Genomic DNA, 18,248 nt, shown 5'->3' on the forward strand with positions numbered 1-18,248 from the left:
CTCTAAAGAACCAGGGAGGTAAAGTGAATGATGTGAATGTATGTTATTAAATGGAAAATAAATAAAAATGTGAGAGAGAGAGAGAGAGAGAGAGAGAGAGAGAGAGAGAGAGAGAGAGAGAGAGATGATGATGATGATGATGTTTTTGGAAATCCACAAATACCTCTGCAGATCAAAAGCAGATGAAATGAGAAGTACCCTTGCCTGGTGAGCAGAGGGCAAGGAGGACACCCTGAAATAGCACCATGTTCTCTGAGAAACAGTTGCTCGCCAGAAACCCTTAGTCACATCCATAAATACCAGCAAGTTAAAGGAGTCTTGGCACACTCAGCTCTTGGATGGGCAGCTCCCAAGGAAAGTGGAGGTGAAGACACAAACAGAGCTGGAGATTTGCTAGGTGGCAAAGTTCTCTCACAAGAGGCCACCTGAGATGGGTTCAGATTCCCCATTAAACCCACAGGAGACGGTCCCTGCACCCGGGCTGATGATTTGCTAGGTGGCTGACCTCCAGGGCAAAGCACTCTCGGAACAACTTGTCCAAGCCCCTTCAGCTTTATCAGAGTAGGTTCAAATCTCCTTCTAAGCTGGCCAGAACAAGCATTTTCATTCGGGTGGCTTTGGCTGATTTGGTGCTTGAAGCACGTACGAGAAACCCCCAGGTGGAATCTGCATGGAGCTCAGTGGTTTAGGAGGTGAGACCAGTTCTCTATCAGATTCCAGACAGGGATTAGCTCTAAAATGAAGGTGATCTCATACCCTCCAAGCGTCCTGATTTTCCAGGGACAGTCCAGGAATTACAGAAGCTGTCCCTGTTATGTACTGAGTTGAATAGGATCCAAAATGCAGCAGTCTGATTGGTCCTAGAACAATAGGGTCCAGAATGCAGCAATCTGATTAGTCCACAGAAGCCACCCAATCCAGCTCCAGGTGGAAGTGAATCAGCAACCTGATTGGCCTACAGGTGAATCCCAGAATTAGCCAATCACGTGGGGCCCATAGTGTAAATAATCTACGGTATATAAAGCAGACATTCTGGGGGAACATCCATTCCTCCTCACCACTGTGAGCTGAATAAAGAGCATGAAATCCACTCCCGACTCCGAGTATATTTCAGTCCCCGTTTCTGATTTGATCCCAAAACGTCCTGTGTTTCCTTTTTCCTCCCCTCCACGTCTTGGAGGTGGAGAAACAGACTCCTGTTTATCCTGGAAATAAAAGTCCTGCACTAAACGAAGGAGATGGTGAAGCTGGCATAAAAAGCCCATCCTATCATTTTGAAAGACAATGTCACCAATCCACTTTAAACTCTTTCACTGCCGTGCTTCTGCAGCCAACCATTTCTTAGAAAACACAGGGAGTGCTTATTCCTTTATTGTAAATGGAGCCTTACACTGTTTACTCAGAAGGAAGTTCCATTGTATTCAATGGAGTTTACTCCTACGTAATGGGGTAAAAAATGGTCAGTCTTAAACACTCAGAACTAAGTCCCACTAAGTTGAATAGGATTCACTCTCTGGTATGTTCCTGATCATTCTCAAAGTTTCTACAGCGGCTCCCAACGCAAACAACAACAACAACAATTTATTATTTATACCCCGCCCATCTGGCTGAGTTTCCCCAGCCACTCTGGGCGGCTTCCAACACAATATTAAAATACAGTAATGCTTCCGGGTTACTTCTGGGTTTTGCCGCTCGCACATGCAGAGAAGCGCAAAATGACATCACGCGCAAAAGTGGTGAATCGCAACCCGTGCGTGCGCAGATGCGTCGCTGCAGGTTGCATTCTTTTCATGTTGCGAATGGTCCTCTGGAATGGATCCCGTTCACAACCAGAGGTACCACTGTACAGGGCTGCCTTCAGATGGTTTGGGGGTTGGATAACTCCATACCCCCCAACATATCTCTGATGAAAATAGGGATGTCCTACCAAACTCTCCAGGGATGCGGGTGGCGCTGTGGGTTAAACTACAGAGCCTAGGACTTGCCGATCAAAAGGTCAGCAGTTCGAATCCCCGCGATGGGGTGAGCTCCCGTTGCTCGGTCCCTGCTCCTGCCCACCTAGCAGTTCGAAAGCACGTCAAAGTGCAAGTAGATAAATATGGGATGGGGGGGGCAACTCCCATCTCTTGCGTGGGCGCATTTAGTGCCAGCACTGTCCATTAAGAGTTTGGGTGTAATATTTGACACCTCCCTTTCCATGGAGGCGCAGATTGCAGCTATAACAAAGGCGGCATTTTTCCATCTCCTCCAAGCTAAGCAGTTGGCTCCTTACCTCTCCCGCCCTGACCTAGCCACTGTGATCCACGTGACGGTCACCTCCAGACTGGATTATTGTAACTTGCTCTACGTGGGGCTGCCCTTGAGACTGACCCAGAAACTCCAGCATGTGCAGAATGCCGCGGCGAGACTCCTTACGGGGTCTTCGCTGCGAGATCACATTCACCCGGTGCTATACCAGCTGCACTGGCTCCCGGTGGAGTACAGGATCAGGTTTATGGTGCTGGTTCTAACCTTTAAAGCCCTATACGGCCTAGGACCCTCGTACCTACGGGACCGCCTCTCATAGAATCATAGAGTTGGAATAGACCACAAGGGCCACCGAGTCCAACCCCCTGCCGAGCAGGAAACACCATCAGAGCACTCCTGACATATGGTTGTCAAGCCTCTGCTTAAAGACCTCCAAAGTAGGAGACTCCACCACACTCCTTGGCAGCAAATTCCACTGTCGAACAGCTCTTACTGTCAGGAAGTTCTTCCTAATGTTTAGGTGGAATCTTCTTTCTTGTAGTTTGGATCCATTGCTCCGTGTACGCTTCTCTGGAGCAGCAGAAAACAACCTTTCTCCCTCCTCTATGTGACATCCTTTTATATATTTGAACATGGCTATCATATCACCCCTTAACCTCCTCTTCTCCAGGCTAAACATGCCCAGCTCCCTTAGGCGTTCCTCATAAGGCATCGTTTCCAGGCCTTTGACCATTTTGGTTGCCCTCCTCTTTACACGTTCCAGTTTGTCAGTGTCCTTCTTGAACTGTGGTGCCCAGAACTGGACACAGTACTCCAGGTGAGGTCTGACCAGAGCAGAATACAGTGGCACTATTACTTCCCTTGATCTAGATGCTATACTCCTATTGATGCAGCCCAGAATTGCATTGGCTTTTTTAGCTGCCACGTCACACTGTTGGCTCATGTTAAGTTTGTGGTCAACCAAGACTCCTAGATCCTTTTCACATGTACTGCTCTCAAGCCAGGTGTCACCCATCTTGTATTTGTGCCTCTCATTTTTTTTGCCCAAGTGCAATACTTTACATTTCTCCCTGTTAAAGTTCATCTTGTTTGTTTTGGCCCAGTTCTCTAATCTGTCAAGGTCATTTTGAAGTGTGATCCCATCCTCTGGGGTGTTAGCCACCCCTCCCAGTTTGGTGTCATCCTGGTATGTCCCACAGAGAAACTTACGGTCTTCAAATAAAAACATCTTGAAGGTCCCAGGCCACAGAGAGGTTAGGCTGGCCTCAACTAGAGCCAGGGCTTTTTCGGCTGTGGCTCCTATCTGGTGGAACACTCTGTCACAAGAGACTAGGGCCCTGCGGGACTTGACATCTTTCTGCAGGGCCTGCAAGACAGAGCTGTTCCACCAGGCCTTTGGCCAGGGCACAGCCTGACTCCCTCCCTCGGCAATCTTCGCGGAGCTCTGGCCCAACGGTTGCCAGTGGCTTGATTTGAATTACCGTAATTTTATAATGAGTGATTTTAGAGTGTTGTGTTGTACTTTTGTATTGTTTTATTGTTGTTAGCCACCCTGAGCCCGGCTTCAGCTGGGGAGGGCGGGATATAAATAAAATTTATTATTATTATTATAAATAGGTACCGCTCCGGCGGGAAGGTAAATGGCGTTTCCGTGCGCTGCTCTGGTTCACCAGAAGCAGCTTAGTCACGCTGGCCACATGACCCAGAAGCTGTACGCTGGCTCCCTCGGCCAGTAAAGCGAGATAAGCGCCGCAACCCCAGAGTCGGGCACGAATGGACCTAATGGTCAGGGGTCCCTTTACCTTTAACAAACTCTCCAACATTTCTCCAATGAAAATAGGAATGTCCTAAGGAAAAGCGGGACATTCCGGGGTAAGATCAGAAAACCGGAATGGCTTTTGTAAATCGGGGACTGTCCCTGGAAAACAGGGACACTCGGAGGGTCTGAACTGTGGTGTCCATGGTTCTCTCTGTCAGGAAAAAGCAGCAATGCAAAAGCCAGCTGCAGGTGGCTGGAATGCAAAACAGGATGTTGATGTCTGGAACTGTACTAGTGGAGAAAGGGGGCAGTCCTTTCTCTGCTCTGAGCACCGGATGTTAGCTCAGAGCGTCATCTGACCTGTACTGGAAGTACAGGGGTGGAGCAGTGACTCTACTGCCGGAGTCTGGTGGGTACAGACACGTTTCTCTGTACTGCTGAACGACAGGAATAAAAGACATGTAAAAAGGACTCCTGTCTGTCTTTCTTCCCCTCCCTGGGGAGTGCAGGGAGGGAGAGAAGGAGGAGGGTGTGTTCTCCTCACGTTTGAGGAGGATCACCGATTTACGACCTTGCCTGCCGGGAGACGCAGACGGAAGGTCAACAAGGATCCCAGCCGAACGCCTGGAGTGAGGCCAGTTTACCTGGGACCGCGGCTGGAATCCTGACACTCTCCCCCCCCATTTCATCCGCACAGCAACCCTTTGAGGTAGGTTAGGCTAAGAGATGGCAACTGGCCCAAGGTGAGCTCCACGGCTGAGAGGGGATTTGAACCCTGCCAATAAACACCTACCATGCTGTTTGCATACAGTTGGCAAAGACCACATGTTACCTGTATCGCTGACGCTCGCTTCCCAGCTGGAACTTTTCGTAGTGGGCGTAGGCGCGATTTCCTTCCCAGTCCAGGAGTTCGACCCTCAAAGAATAGGCTCCCTGGTTGGTCAAGAGGTGGACTGCCTCGTTCCCCAGCCAGTATTCTCCTGCCGGATCCCCAAAGCCCTGGGAGAGGCAAAACACAAAGCACTAAGTGGGTTGCTCAATTAAGTTCTCGGCATGTATCAGCTAAGAGGCTGTTCCTCCCATGAATATTGAATTCAGCCGGTGAGGGCTGAAAGGATTGCGGTCGAAATGGGACCACGGGTGGGGGAGAGAGAGAAGAAATGGGATCAGCATGGTCCAGAGAACTCCAAGGTCTGCAGATGTACAATCATCATTTAGGGAAAAAATATTTAGGCAACCTTCCCCCCAAAAAACAGACAGATGAAGAGCAACAGCGTGCTGAGTCTTCTGGAGAAAGGGACAGAAAACTGGGAAGAGGAACAGAACGGAATGGAGTATTTGGCAAGAGGACCACAGTTGGCTGGCTGGAACCCTGAACAGGAGCTCTCCATACCGCAATGTCTTGTAAAAATCAGATGGCACATATTTTTCGGGGGGGGGGGGTGTTCCATGGCAGGAAAGGTGAGATTAACTCTGTGGTCATTTCCAACACTATTGGTTGTATCCAATGTTAGTTCAGAGTAGACTCATTAATAGACATGAATAGTCCAAGTCCATTAATTTCACTGGGTCGACTCTGAGAGTAATTTAGTTGACTCCAACCTTCCGATTCCCTCTTGTTACTTTGTGTAACATGGAGAAGAAGAAGCTCCTGCTGTGTTATGTACTGCCCGGCTTCAGATCAGCTGTCTCGTTTTTTTACGTTTAAAGTAATTTATCCAGAAGAATGCCCATTTGCCCCCTTTCTTGAATCCATCACTACTGAATAATTTTTTGGATGCTGAAACAGTGATTGGGGAGGGAGAGCAAAGTGGGTTGGTGACTTCACCTTGCCTGGCCAATCAGTGCTGTGCAGAGCCCCGGTATACGGTTTCCCCCTGCTTGATTTGGGAGAGGAGAAAGTGCAACTGATCAAACTGTGGCGAGCAAGTTTCCTCTGCATAAAATTATGCACACTGGCGCATGGCCTCAGGAAGCCAGTGGGTCAGCAAAATAGGGGTCAGCAAAGCCGTGGGCTGCTACTGGCCCCGTGGTGATTGCTATGTGGTCTCCGCTCTTTCTACTTTTGATCGAAAAGATCTGACGGATTGAGGATGACAAGTCCAAGGGAGAATCAGACCTGTTTGTACTCTTTCCAGTTCTTTTGGAAGCTGACGCTGCCATTGACTCTGTACTGGATCACTGTCCAGCCGCCTCCGTCCGTCTCCATATCACAATAGGTCTGTAAAGGAAGAAAGCAGAGGATGCTCAGATGGAAGGAACAAGAGGCAGAAGCACAGCTGAGCCTATGGATATTGGAAGAATCTGATCTTTGCAGATGCCATAAGGACTTCTTTTTTTTAAACAACGCTGGAAACTGATGCGGAAATGTGCAAGCACTGAACCTGGCTTGGAATGAACAATTTGCATGTGCGTAGTGCGGGTGGCGCTGTGGGTTAAACCACAGAGCCTAAGACCTGCCGATCAGAAGGTCGGCGGTTCGAATCCCTGCGACGGGGTGCACTCCCGATGCTCGGTCCCTGCTCCTGCCAACCTAGCTGTTCGAAAGCATGTCAAAGTGCAAGTAGATAAATAGGTACCACTCCGGCGGGAAGGTAAACGGCGTTTCCATGCACTGCTCTGGTTCGCCGGAAGTGGCTTAGTTATGCTGGCCACATGACCCAGAAGCTGTACGCTGGCTCCCTTGGCCAATAAAGCGAGATGAGCGCCGCAACCCCAGAGTCGGTCACGACTGGACCTAATGTTCAGGGGTCCCTTTACCTTTACCTTTAGTCAACAGAGACTTCCACCAAGAAAAGCAGTGTTTAGATTCTGTGTTTAACTCCAGTGTCATGATGGCAAGTAATCATTATTTAACAAGAAAAAGCATGTGATATTGAAGTGGCGTATACATTTTATGAAATGAAATAATAAAATAAATGCCAGAGAGGTGTTGCCCGTCAGTGTAGACAATACTGAACTATATAGGCCAATGGTCTATATAGAAGTTGTAAGGAAATTTCCTGTGTTCCAGAGCTCCTTCCAGGTCCTGCCAATTTCTCCTTGAACCCATGAATGTTCCCCAGCCCAAAGCAAAATCTAGCCACCAGAACCAAGCGCAGAAAGGCAATCCATTTGGATAAAATTTCACAGCCCCTCTTTTGCTTAGCTGCCAATGTTTCTCAAACTTGGGTCTCCAGCTGCTTTATGACTACAACTCCCATCATCCCTAGCTAGCTGGACCAGTGGTCAAGGATGATGGGATTTGTAGTCCAACAACGGCTGGAAACCCAAGTTTGGGAAACATTGGGCCTTTGCAGAACCCGTTTCTAGACCAGGACGTTTTCCAGACAGCCTTAGAGAGGGTCTGTTATGTACTGAAGTTCTCACCCTGGGCCAGCAGGGGGATACTGTGGATAGTTTTCACTCAGGTCCACATATGCAAATAAGGGATTGAAAATGACGTTCAGTGATTGGTTAGTTACAGAAAGTGGTTACTGTTGCGTTGTAGTGGAGCTCTATATAAGAAGGGTGGCTGAACCCTTCAGTTCAGTTCAGTTCTGGCCTGTGAATAAACAAGAGCTGTTTGAAGAATCAATGTGTTGTCTGATATGTTCATCCACAACTTAACAGGGTCAGATTCCTTTAGAAGCACCGACGGTAGGAGAACCAAGATGCTTTTTTTAGCTGTACAAATTGAGCAATGATCCTTCTCCCTCCCTGCCTCAGTTCATAGGCTCTTGGGGTTTCACTGACCTTCTTGGGTTCAGTCAGATTGTTGATATGGAGGGTGTAAACCCCACTGAGATTAACTCCAGATTGGCGGATTTCTGCGCAGTCCTGGAACAGCCGGTCTTCTTTCTTTGGAGGAACTAGCAAGAGAAAGTAAAATGCTAAAGAGTTGGCCTCTCCAAATTAAATAAGCATTTTGGGGCATGGATACAGCGACAGTGAGCTCCCAGTCTCAAGCAAATTTCCCTATTTGAAATGTGAATAAAATTCCTATTTAAAATTTGCTTGGGGAAAACTGCGATTATATTTACTAATTCCTGCCTTGTTCTTTCTTCGTCAATCCAAGCTAAAGACCAGAGTGGGGAAACTGCGACTCTCCCGATGCAGCCAGCATGACCAATGGTTAGGGATGATGGGAGTTGTAGTTCAACAGCACCTGGAAGATCCTCATCCTTCCAGTAATATTTTTGGCAGATCCACACCATGAATTTAACAAACACCCCAAGGGGTTCTGTGAACCGTAGTTTATTAAGTGAATTGTTGCTTAATAACAAGCAGCAAGAATTCTCATCGCAAAGCATTGGAAGACACAAGATCTACCCACCTTGGAAGAATGGCAGATGCAACTAATAGACTATATGGAGATGGCGGAAATTACTGGCAGAATCCGAGACCAGGGAGAAGAGTCGGTGGAAGAAGATTGGAGGAAATTTAAAATTTATTTGCAGAAACACTGTAAAATTTTTGAATGCTGATGACATTGAAATGAATTGAAGGGGTTCTAGCAACAAGGTAAAATGTAAGAGGGGATTAATAATAGATAAACTAATAGGACATGAATTTGCTGAACCAGTTTTTAAAAAGGGATACAAAAATGGGAGACGTGAGGAAGTCAGGAAAATAAGTTAACTAAAGATGAGAAATTAAGAAAGAGGGAAATTTTGTTCTTCTTTTATATGTGTTTTTTCTTTTTCTCTTTTTTGTGTTTAATGTCTGTATTTTTTGTATTTTGTATTTTTGTATTTTGTACCTTTTTTGCTTTTGTATTTTTCTAAACTTTTCTATTGATAAAACCTAATAAAATATTATAAAATAAAATTAAGTGAATTGTTGCACTGTGCAGGGGAACTATAGTTCCCAGGATCCTTTGGGGGAAAGCCATGTGCATTGGATGTGCTTCAAATGTACGTTGTGGATCTGACCTGAGTTTATTGCAGGTGGGGATGGGAAGACATGGTGTAAAAGCACTGAGTTTGAAAAGTTGCTGCACTAATAATAATAATAATAATAATAATAATAATAATAATAATAATAAATTTATACCCTGCCCATCTGGCTGGGCTTCCCCAGCCACTCTGGGCAGCTTCCAACAAAATATTGCTTTAATATTTAGAAAGCAACGTAGAATTTTAAGTTTTTCAAAAGCATCCCTCGCAATGGAACGCGTCCACTCTTTGCTGTAAGTTGCGCCAAATTGGCCTCGTGCGCTATTCTCCTGCGCATCTGAACTTTCAAATGACCCAGAGCATCGCTGGAGGCTTCCTCCCACTCCCTCTTCCCATTGGCTCGGCTGCTCTGATGTAAAGGAATGTTCACAAATCAAGCAGTCCAGAGGGGAAAGTCCTGATGATGGAACATTGGCAAAAAGGCGCGACTCTGCTAAGGAAAGGAAAGTTCATTTTGGAAGGGGAGACTAGGAAGGAGGGACAGGGAGAGAGGCTGCCAGCAGGTGGAACCTGTGTAAGCAGCCAGGAGAGTTCAGCAAAAGGCGTAGGAAGACTGCGAACTGTTGAGCTATCTCTGTCTGCAGTGGACCTCTGGCTAGCATGCTTGGAATCTGCTTCATTTGAGATAAAGCGTGATTTATTCCAGTGGCTCTGAGCTCACCTTTGCCTTGGGAGACCAGCTGGACCAAATTCTGAACCGACTCCAAAAGCTGCAGCTGCTGTTGCTGGAGCAAGCTGGTGTTGCCGCTGGCGGCGTGGAGAGACTTCTCCAAGACCTCGATGGTGTCGCTCTGGCGGATCAGCAGCTGCTGCAGCTCCTCCTTCTCCGTCCGGATCCCTTCCAGTTCCATCAGGTGCTTTGTCTCCATCTGCAGGACTCGGGTCTCCAAAATACTGCCAAGGGAGGAAGGAGAGGGAATGAGGGCAACAGAATTGCAGGGCAAATGGCTGGCAGATTTGCACACTGCTGGCAAGAGATACTTTTTCAGAAGGCGGTCGGCTTAAAATGCGGCCCCCTGCCTTGAGGGCTGCACAGTCACATCCACAGAGTTCATCTGTGGGATTCACCAGGATGTGGGTCTTGTTTTAGGTGTAAAGATAGTTGGAAATTTAGATGGGTTTCCTCACCCCAACCAAGTTGGCAAAAATGTACAGGATTAGAAGTAAAAAAATGCTGGAAATGTTTAGATAAGGATGGCGATTTTTACCACATGTGGTGGCTGTGTAAAAAAACCAAAGGCATTTTGGGACAGTATATAAAGGTAAAGGGACCCCTGACCATTAAGTCCAGTCGTGGCCGACTCTGGGGTTGCGACGCTCATCTCACTTTCTTGGCCGAGGGAGCCGGAGTACAGCTTCCGGGTCATGTGGCCAGCAGGACTAAGCCGCTTCTGGCGAACCAGAGCAGCGCACGGAAACGCCGTTTACCTACCCGCTGGAGTGGTACCTATTTATCTACTTGCACTTTGACATGCTTTTGAACTGCTAGGTTGGCAGGACCAGGGACCGAAAAATGGGAGCTCACCCCGTCACGGGGATTCGAATCACCAACCTTCTGATCGGCAAGTCCTAGGCTCTGTGGTTTAACCCACAGTGCCACCCGCATCCCTTAACCCGAGGTACCACTGTATAAACAACGGCAACTGGGAAACACTGGCCTGTGAGCGCTTCAGTTGGAGAACAGCCTTTACCAAAGCTGTCATGCATTTTGAAGACGCTGGAACTCGGGACGAAAGGGAGAAACGTGTTAAGGAAGGCACGCTTGGCAAACCTTCACCACGATCAACTCCCGCCCAGAAAGCAATGTCCCCACTGTGGAAGGACATGTGGATCCAGAATTGGCCTCCACAGTCACTTACAGACACACTGTTAAGACCGTGTTCATGGAAGACAATCTTACTCGGCTACGAGGGATCACCAAAGAAGAAGACACAATCAACATGCAGACAGTTACATGCTGATTGGGCACGTGGAGTTGGAAGGGCGCCAAGGGTCATCTAGTCCAATCCCCTGCAATGCAGGAATCACGGCTAACAGATGGCCATCCTGACAGAAGACCACCCAACCTCTGCTTAAAAACTTCCAATGAAGGAGAGACCACCACCTTCTGAAGGAGTCCGTTCCACTGTTGAACGCCTCTTACTGCCAGAAAGTTATTATTGATGTTTAGTTGGAATCTCCTATCTTGTAACTCACTCCCACAGGGGTCAATGATGGTCATCAACTTGGATGGCTTTTTTAAAAAAGGATTAGGCAAAGCCACTTCTGCCATTCGGAGGAGGTGAATTTGCAGGCTTCCCGGCCCTGGCCCCCGCGCAATTGGGGGGATTTCCGGCTACGTCACCTCCGGGCCAGCCAATTGGCTGACTCTGGGTGTGTGGCCTAACTTATTTAAACCAGGATGCAGCCGGGGATCTCCCTCTTTGCCGCCTGCCAGCTGTTCCTGTTTTCCCCACCCTCCCACCCTATAAGGTTTTCGTTCCTTGACCTTGCTATGGACCTCGGTTGGTCGCCGTTGAGGGGCCTGGTAGGAATTTTTCCACTTGGCAAATTGGCACCAGCCACTTGGTTTCCGCCTACCTTATTGCAAATCGTCACAACTTTATTGGTATTGGTATTGTTTTGTGGATGGAAGAGGGGAGGTAGTGCCATCACCTGCCCTGCATATTGAAGGGGAGTCCAGTAAAGGATTCCGGGGGGCATAGCCCTGTCCAAAGCCTAGCGAGGTGAGGGCCCAAGGCATGCCCTCTGGCGGTGACCCCGGGGGAGTTCCTAGTTGATGGCATCAGCAGGACTCCCCCTACTGGTGGTTAGCCCTTCCCAAACTTCAAGCGGATGGGCTGAAGTTGGATATAGTCAGTTAGGACCAATGCCTAAGCCAATACTGCTCATCACCTGTAACCAATAAAGTTGTGGCCTTATCTAGCCCATTAACCTTAATAATTGTGTCATGTGTCATTATTTCCACTGGAGGGGGCCACGCAAATCCATGGAGGAGGAGATGGCTATCGTTGGTGAAATATACTCAGTCGCAAAATGATTTCATGCTCTTTATTCAGCTCATAGTGGTGAGGAGGAATGAATGAAAGTCCCCTCAAAGTATCTGCTTTATATACATTATTTACACAATGGGCTGCACATGATTGGTTAATTCTGGAATTCTACTGTAAGCCAATCAGGTTGTGGATTCACTTATATCTGGAGCATGATTGGGTGGTTCCTGCCAACCAATCATACTGCTGCATTGTTCTTGGACCAATCAGACTGCTGCATTCTGAATCCTATTGTTCTAGGACCAATCAAACTGCTGCAATTTGGATCCTATTGTTCTAAGACCAATCAGACTGCTGCAGTTTGGATCCTATTGTTCTAGGACCAATCAGACTGCTGCAGTTTGGATCCTATTCTTCTAGGACCAATCAGACTGCTGCAGTTTGGATCCTATTCAACTCAGTACATAACAGTTTGCTACTTGCCATGCTGACTTTGTTCTGCCTCCACAGTTGGAGGAATAAATGCTTCTAAATCTCAGTTGGTGGAAACTGCAAGAGGAAAGAGTGCTCTTGTAGGCTCAGGCCCTGCTTGCAGATTTCCTACGAGCATCTCAATAGCCCCTGTGAGAACAGAATGCTGGACTTTGGCTTCATCCAGCATCTAGCAGGGCTCTTTGTATGTTCTCATGCTTGCCATTTTTAGAGACTGTCCCCCAAGGAGAGAGTGCGTGCATGTGTTCTGGAGCAATGAAGGCCGGAACAAGCAACTTCTACGACTCTGTCGCTGCCGCTGCTGCTGCTGTCATCACCAGGCACTTCATCAGTTTATTTTTGCAGCCATCAGGGATTTCATTTTTAAAAAAGACAACTTCTCTCGTGATGCTTCTGCGCCATATTGGTGCTGCACGATTGGCTTCTCTCCCCGCTGCCCCCATCACCTTTCTTTGGCCAGGCGAGATGGCCATAAATTGGCTTTTCATAACAGTTTGGCACGGCAAACGCCTCTTGGGAACAATCCCAAAAGTGCTGCGGTTGCAAGAGAAATCATCCCCCAAAACTTTGGGAAGCCAGCTGGCCGGAATGCAACGAACTCTGATCTCAGCACAGTTTGGATCCTTCGCAAGAGTGGAGGGGAACTGCAGCGTGGAAACCAAAGTCACTCCAAAGTGACTCCATATAGCTTTTAATTTTGATTTCTAGTTTAAGGAATATTTGAACCACTGACCTTCTGATCAGCAGGTCCTAGGCTCTGTGGTCTAACCCACAGCACCACCCGCGTCAGGGTAGACCCACTGAAATTAATGGACTGACCTTAGTCATGCCCATTATTTCTACAGGACGAATGCTGGATCCTGCCCCACTTTGAGAACTTGCACACCCTCCATCCCCAGTCAATGGAACTCGCTTTATCCTTTGCTTCTTATCTTCTGGGAACCAAGCAGCAAAACCCACAGGAACGTATATTGGTCCTCAGCCAACAAATCCATTAGTGACCTAATGGAACGAGGTGCTTCTTTGGACAACACTGCTGGAATTAGAGAGAAACTAAGAGGTCCTCACATATTAGCAGAGCCATGGACAGGGATGGCTGGGAAGAGAAACTCAGTTCTTGGGAAGCTGAGATCTGCAGTCCAGGAGAGCAAGACTGAGATAAGGAAGAGAGCCAATTGCAGTTGAGGATAGATTTATTTCAAAGCCTCCTGAGTACATTTCTGGACAGGGAATCATCCAAGCCCTACTGGGTTCTTGGCTCATAGGATTAGCAAACTGGAGATTCCTTTTACTCAAGAGAATGTGTTTGTAGCAACTAATGAAAGAGAGAATGATTTGCTTTAATAAATAGTAATAAATTTTTATCTATACCCTGCCCTTCCCGGTTCAGAAAACCGGGCTCAGGGCAGCTAACAACAAACTTAAAACACTTAATTGATGCAACAAAAAACAGCATAAAATACAGTATAAAACGTGAATAACGATAAATTCAGAATTCAAAAATCAATTTAGGGGGGAAATCCATCCAATAAACATTCGATGATCACCAAGGCTAGCTGGCTAAGTTAGTCCTATTTGGGCCAGCGAGGAGACCAGGGGAGAATTAGCTGTGGGATCCCAGAGCGGGGAATCTTCATAAAAAGAGGAGAGGGAGGGAGGGAAGGAAGGAAGGGGAATAAAAGATCAAGCTGAATTCAAATTAAAGGCCAGGTGGAATAGCTCTGTCTTACAGGCCCTGCAGAAGGAAGTTAAATCCTGCAGGGCCCTGGTCTCATGGGACAGAGCATTCCACCAGGTTGGAGCCATCACTGAGAAGGCCCTGGCCCTGGTGGAGGATAATTTGATTTCCTTAGGGCCAGGGACCTCTAAACTATGGTTATTCATGGACCTTAAGGTCCTCTGCGGGGCAGACCAGGAGAGGCAGTCCCATAAATACAGTGATTCCCAAACTTTCTCGGGCATCGCTCGCTTGGTTCCACAAACTCAGCCCCAGTGCTTCCTCTACCTTAGACTATAAAAAGTATTATACAAAATAGTTGTCCTACCCACAAAGGAAGATAATAGCAGTAACAATAAATTGTTGTTGTTGTTGTTTAGTCGTTTAGCCGTGTCTGACTCTTCGTGACCCCATGGACCAGAGCACGCCAGGCACTTCTGTCCTCCACTGCCTCCCGCAGTTTGATCAAACTCATGCTAGTAGCTTCAAGAACACCATCCAACCATCTCATTCTCTGTCGTCCCCTTCTCCTTGTGCCCTCCATCTTTCCCAACATCAGGGTCTTTTCCAGGGAGTCTTCTCTTCTCATGAGGTGGCCAAAGTATTGGAGCCTCAGCTTCACAATTTGTCCTTCCAGTGAGCACTCAGGGCTGATTTCCTTCAGAATTGTACATTTATTCAAAATCCAGTTTACAGCTATAGGTTCCCAGATAAACTCACTTATCATAGAATCATAGAGTTGGAAGAGACCACAAGGGCCATCGAGTCCAACCCCCTGCCAAGCAGGAAACACCATCAGAGCACTCCTGACATATGGTTGTCAAGCCTCTGCTTAAAGACCTCCAAAGGAGGAGACTCCACCACACTCCTTGGCAGCAAATTCCACTGTCAAACAGCTCTTACTGTCAGGAAGTTCTTCCTAATGTTTAGGTGGAATCTTCTTTCTTGTAGTTTGGATCCATTGCTCCGTGTCCGCTTCTCTGGAGCAGCAGAAAACAACCTTTCTCCCTCCTCTATGTGACATCCTTTTATATATTTGAACATGGCTATCATATCACCCCTTAACCTCCTCTTCTCCAGGCTAAACATGCCCAGCTCCCTTAGCCGTTCCTCATAAGGCATCGTTTCCAGGCCTTATAGGCACAGGCGTGTGACATTGATGCGCGCACACACAATATTATAGTTTAAAGGAACACACAGCAAAGAATATTGCATGAAAATATTTTTATGCATTCTTACTAACAAATGCATACTAACAAAAATGTAAAGGTGAAATAAATATATAGCTGGAAGTATTAATATATAGCTACTTAGCAAGCATGCACAAAGCATCAACCTACCTAATTTGCATGGCAACTAATTTATAAGAAAACCAGTAGCTCTTACCAATACTTAGCTATCTTGTGACTCATGACAACTCAGAAGCAGGAATACAAATAATCATAGAATCATAGCATTTCAAGGGACCCCGGGGTCATCTAGTCCAACCCCCCTCCCAATGTAGGAATGACAATGTGACCAAATAACAATGTGGCCAAAGGAAATAGCTTTGAAAGCAACGAGAGCAAGAGAACTTTAAACAGAAAGCGAGGGCGGTGTTTTGCTCTAGGCTCTAGCCTGGTCAACTGTAAATAGGTGATTGATGCACATAAAGCATGGGTAGGCAAACTAAGGCCCGGGGGCCGCATCCAGCCCAATCGCCTTCTAAATCCGGCCCGTGGACGGTCCGGGAATCATCGTGTTTTTACATGAGCAGAATGTGTGCTTTTATTTAAAATGCATCTCTGGGTTATTTCTGGGGCATAGGAATTTGTTCACCCCCCAAAAAAATATAGTCTGGCCCCCCACAAGGGCTGAGGGACAGTGGACCGGCCCCCTGCTGAAAAGGTTTGCTGACCCCTGACATAAAGAGACCCACCTTCAGCAGCAGCCCTGAGCCTCTGAATATATTCTCTGCCTTGGAAATAATAATAATAATAATAATAATAATAATAATAATAATAATAATAATAATTTATACCCCGCCCATCTGGCTGGGTGTCCCCAGCCACTCTGGGCGGCTTCCAACAAAACACTAAAATACAATAACCTATTAAATATTAAAAGCTTCCCTAAACAGATGTTTTATAAAAGGTTGGTAGTTATTTTTCTCTTTGACATCTGGTGGTAGGGCGTTCCACAGGGCGGGCGCTGCTACCGAGAAGGCCCTCTGTCTGGTTCCCTGTAGCTTTGCTTCTCGCAATGAGGGAACCGCCAGAAGGCCCTCGGCGCTGGACCTCAGTGTCCGGGCTGAACAATGAGGGTGGAGATGCTCCTTCAGGTATACTGGGCCGAGGCTTTAAAGGTCAGCACCAACACTTTGAATTGTGCTCAGAAACATACAGGGAGCCAATGTAGGTCTTTCAAGACCGGTGTTATGTGGTCTTGGCAGCCACTCCCAGTAACCAGTCTAGCTGCCGCGTTCTGGATTAGTTGCAGTTTCCGGATCACCTTCAAAGGTAGCCCCAGGTAGAGCGCATTGCAGTAGTCCAAGCGGGAGATAACCAGAGCATGCACCACTCTGGCGAGACAGTCTGCGGGCAGGTAGGGTCTCATCCTGCATATCAGATGGAGCTGATAAACTGCCCTGGACACAGAATTGACCTGCGCCTCCATGGACAGCTGGGAGTCCAGAATGACTCCCAGGCTGTGCAACTGGTCCTTCAGGGGCACAGTTACCCCATTCAGGACCAGAGAGTCATCCACACCTGCCCGCCTCCTGTCTGCAGGGATCCAGGTGTTCCTACACCTGCACAGCAACAACAACCTACCTGTTTCGGTTCTGCAGCTTGTGGATCTCATTCGTCTGCATCAGCAGCTGCTTCTCCAGCTTATTGGTGGACAGAGAATTCTCCAGCAGCTGGATCTCAATGCGGGAGGTCTGGTTCAGTACCTGCACAAGGCAGAGAAGAAAACCTGCAGCTGGAATGAAGTATAAAGGTAAAGGGACCCCTGACCATTAGGTCCAGTCGTGGCCAACTCTGGGGTTGCGGCGCTCATCTCGCTTTATTGGCCGAGGGAGCTGGCGTACAGCTTCTAGGTCATGTGGCCAGCATGACTAAGCCGCTTCTGGCGAACCAGGGCAGTGCACAGAAATGCCGTTTACCTTCCCGCTGAAGTGGTACCTATTTATCTACTTGCACTTTGATGTGCTTTCGAACTGCTAGGTTGGCAGGAGCAGGGACCGAGCAACGGGAGCTCACCCCGTCGCGGAGATTCGAACCGCCGACCTTCTGATCGGCAAGTCCTAGGCTCTGTGGTTTAACCCACAGCGCCACCCGCCCATAAATATATTTTATAAACGAATAATGCACTCTATCCTCACTACTACAGGATTGCAGATTTGGAAGGGACACCAGGGTATCATCTAGACTGACATAACAATTTTCCCGTATTTCTTCCCTTCTTCAACCCTCTTTCCCCATTAGAAAACCTCCACCAACCCACCTGAGCCTCCACGTCGGTCAGTTTCCTGGTCTGCTCCGCTGTTTGGTTCAAGAGGTTCGTCCCAATCTCCAGCATCGTGGCCGTCTGGTTCTGCACCACGTTCTGCTGGATCTGCACCATTTCCGACTTCATATTCATCTGGATGTAGCTCTCCAGCTAAAGGTGAAGCAGTCAAAATGTTAAGGGAAGAGAATGGCAGATGAAAGTGATGGACTACATGGAATTGGCAGAAATGACTGGCAGAATTCGTGACCAGGGAGAAGAGTCGGTGGAGGAAGACTGGAAGAAATTTAAGGACTATTTGCAGAAGCACTGTAAAATTAAGGAATGTTAAAACGATGTCTGATGGAAAATAAGTGGTATTGGTTAAAAGATTTCTAAGAAAATGTAAATAGGGATTGATAATTGGAAAATTGATATTTATAATAGGTTAATATCTTGAGTGAGGATAAATGTTAGAGGGTAAGGATTTGCTGAACTTAATATCTGAACTGGAATACAAAATGGGAGGTGTGAGGAGGTCAAGAAACTAGTGAATGAAGCATAAGATTTGAAAATACTAATCTATTTTCTGTTTTGTCTTTTGGTTTTTTTGTTCTTATTCTTTCTTTTTTCTT

General features: G+C 47.2%; 1 protein-coding gene across 2 annotated transcripts in view; it reads right to left on the bottom strand.

Annotated features, from left to right (window-relative positions):
• Positions 1-18,248, bottom strand: part of ANGPT4 (angiopoietin 4) — a 265,142-nt gene that overhangs the window by 219,212 nt on the left and 27,682 nt on the right. For both annotated transcript variants that reach the window (XR_014220591.1, XM_082226189.1), the window contains exons 2-7: positions 17,632-17,787; positions 16,956-17,077; positions 9,605-9,837; positions 7,742-7,857; positions 6,126-6,227; positions 4,839-5,005 (exon numbers count right to left, since the gene is read on the bottom strand). Coding sequence is in view for 1 of the 2 variants with exons in the window: in XM_082226189.1 (XP_082082315.1) it covers positions 4,839-5,005; positions 6,126-6,227; positions 7,742-7,857; positions 9,605-9,837; positions 16,956-17,077; positions 17,632-17,787 (896 nt within the window). In the remaining variant the exon portion in view is untranslated. The remainder of the gene's footprint in view (positions 1-4,838; positions 5,006-6,125; positions 6,228-7,741; positions 7,858-9,604; positions 9,838-16,955; positions 17,078-17,631; positions 17,788-18,248) is intronic.

This window comes from Podarcis vaucheri (assembly GCF_965113315.1).
Source record: "Podarcis vaucheri genome assembly, chromosome: 6".
Taxonomy (NCBI): Eukaryota; Metazoa; Chordata; class Lepidosauria; order Squamata; family Lacertidae; genus Podarcis; species Podarcis vaucheri.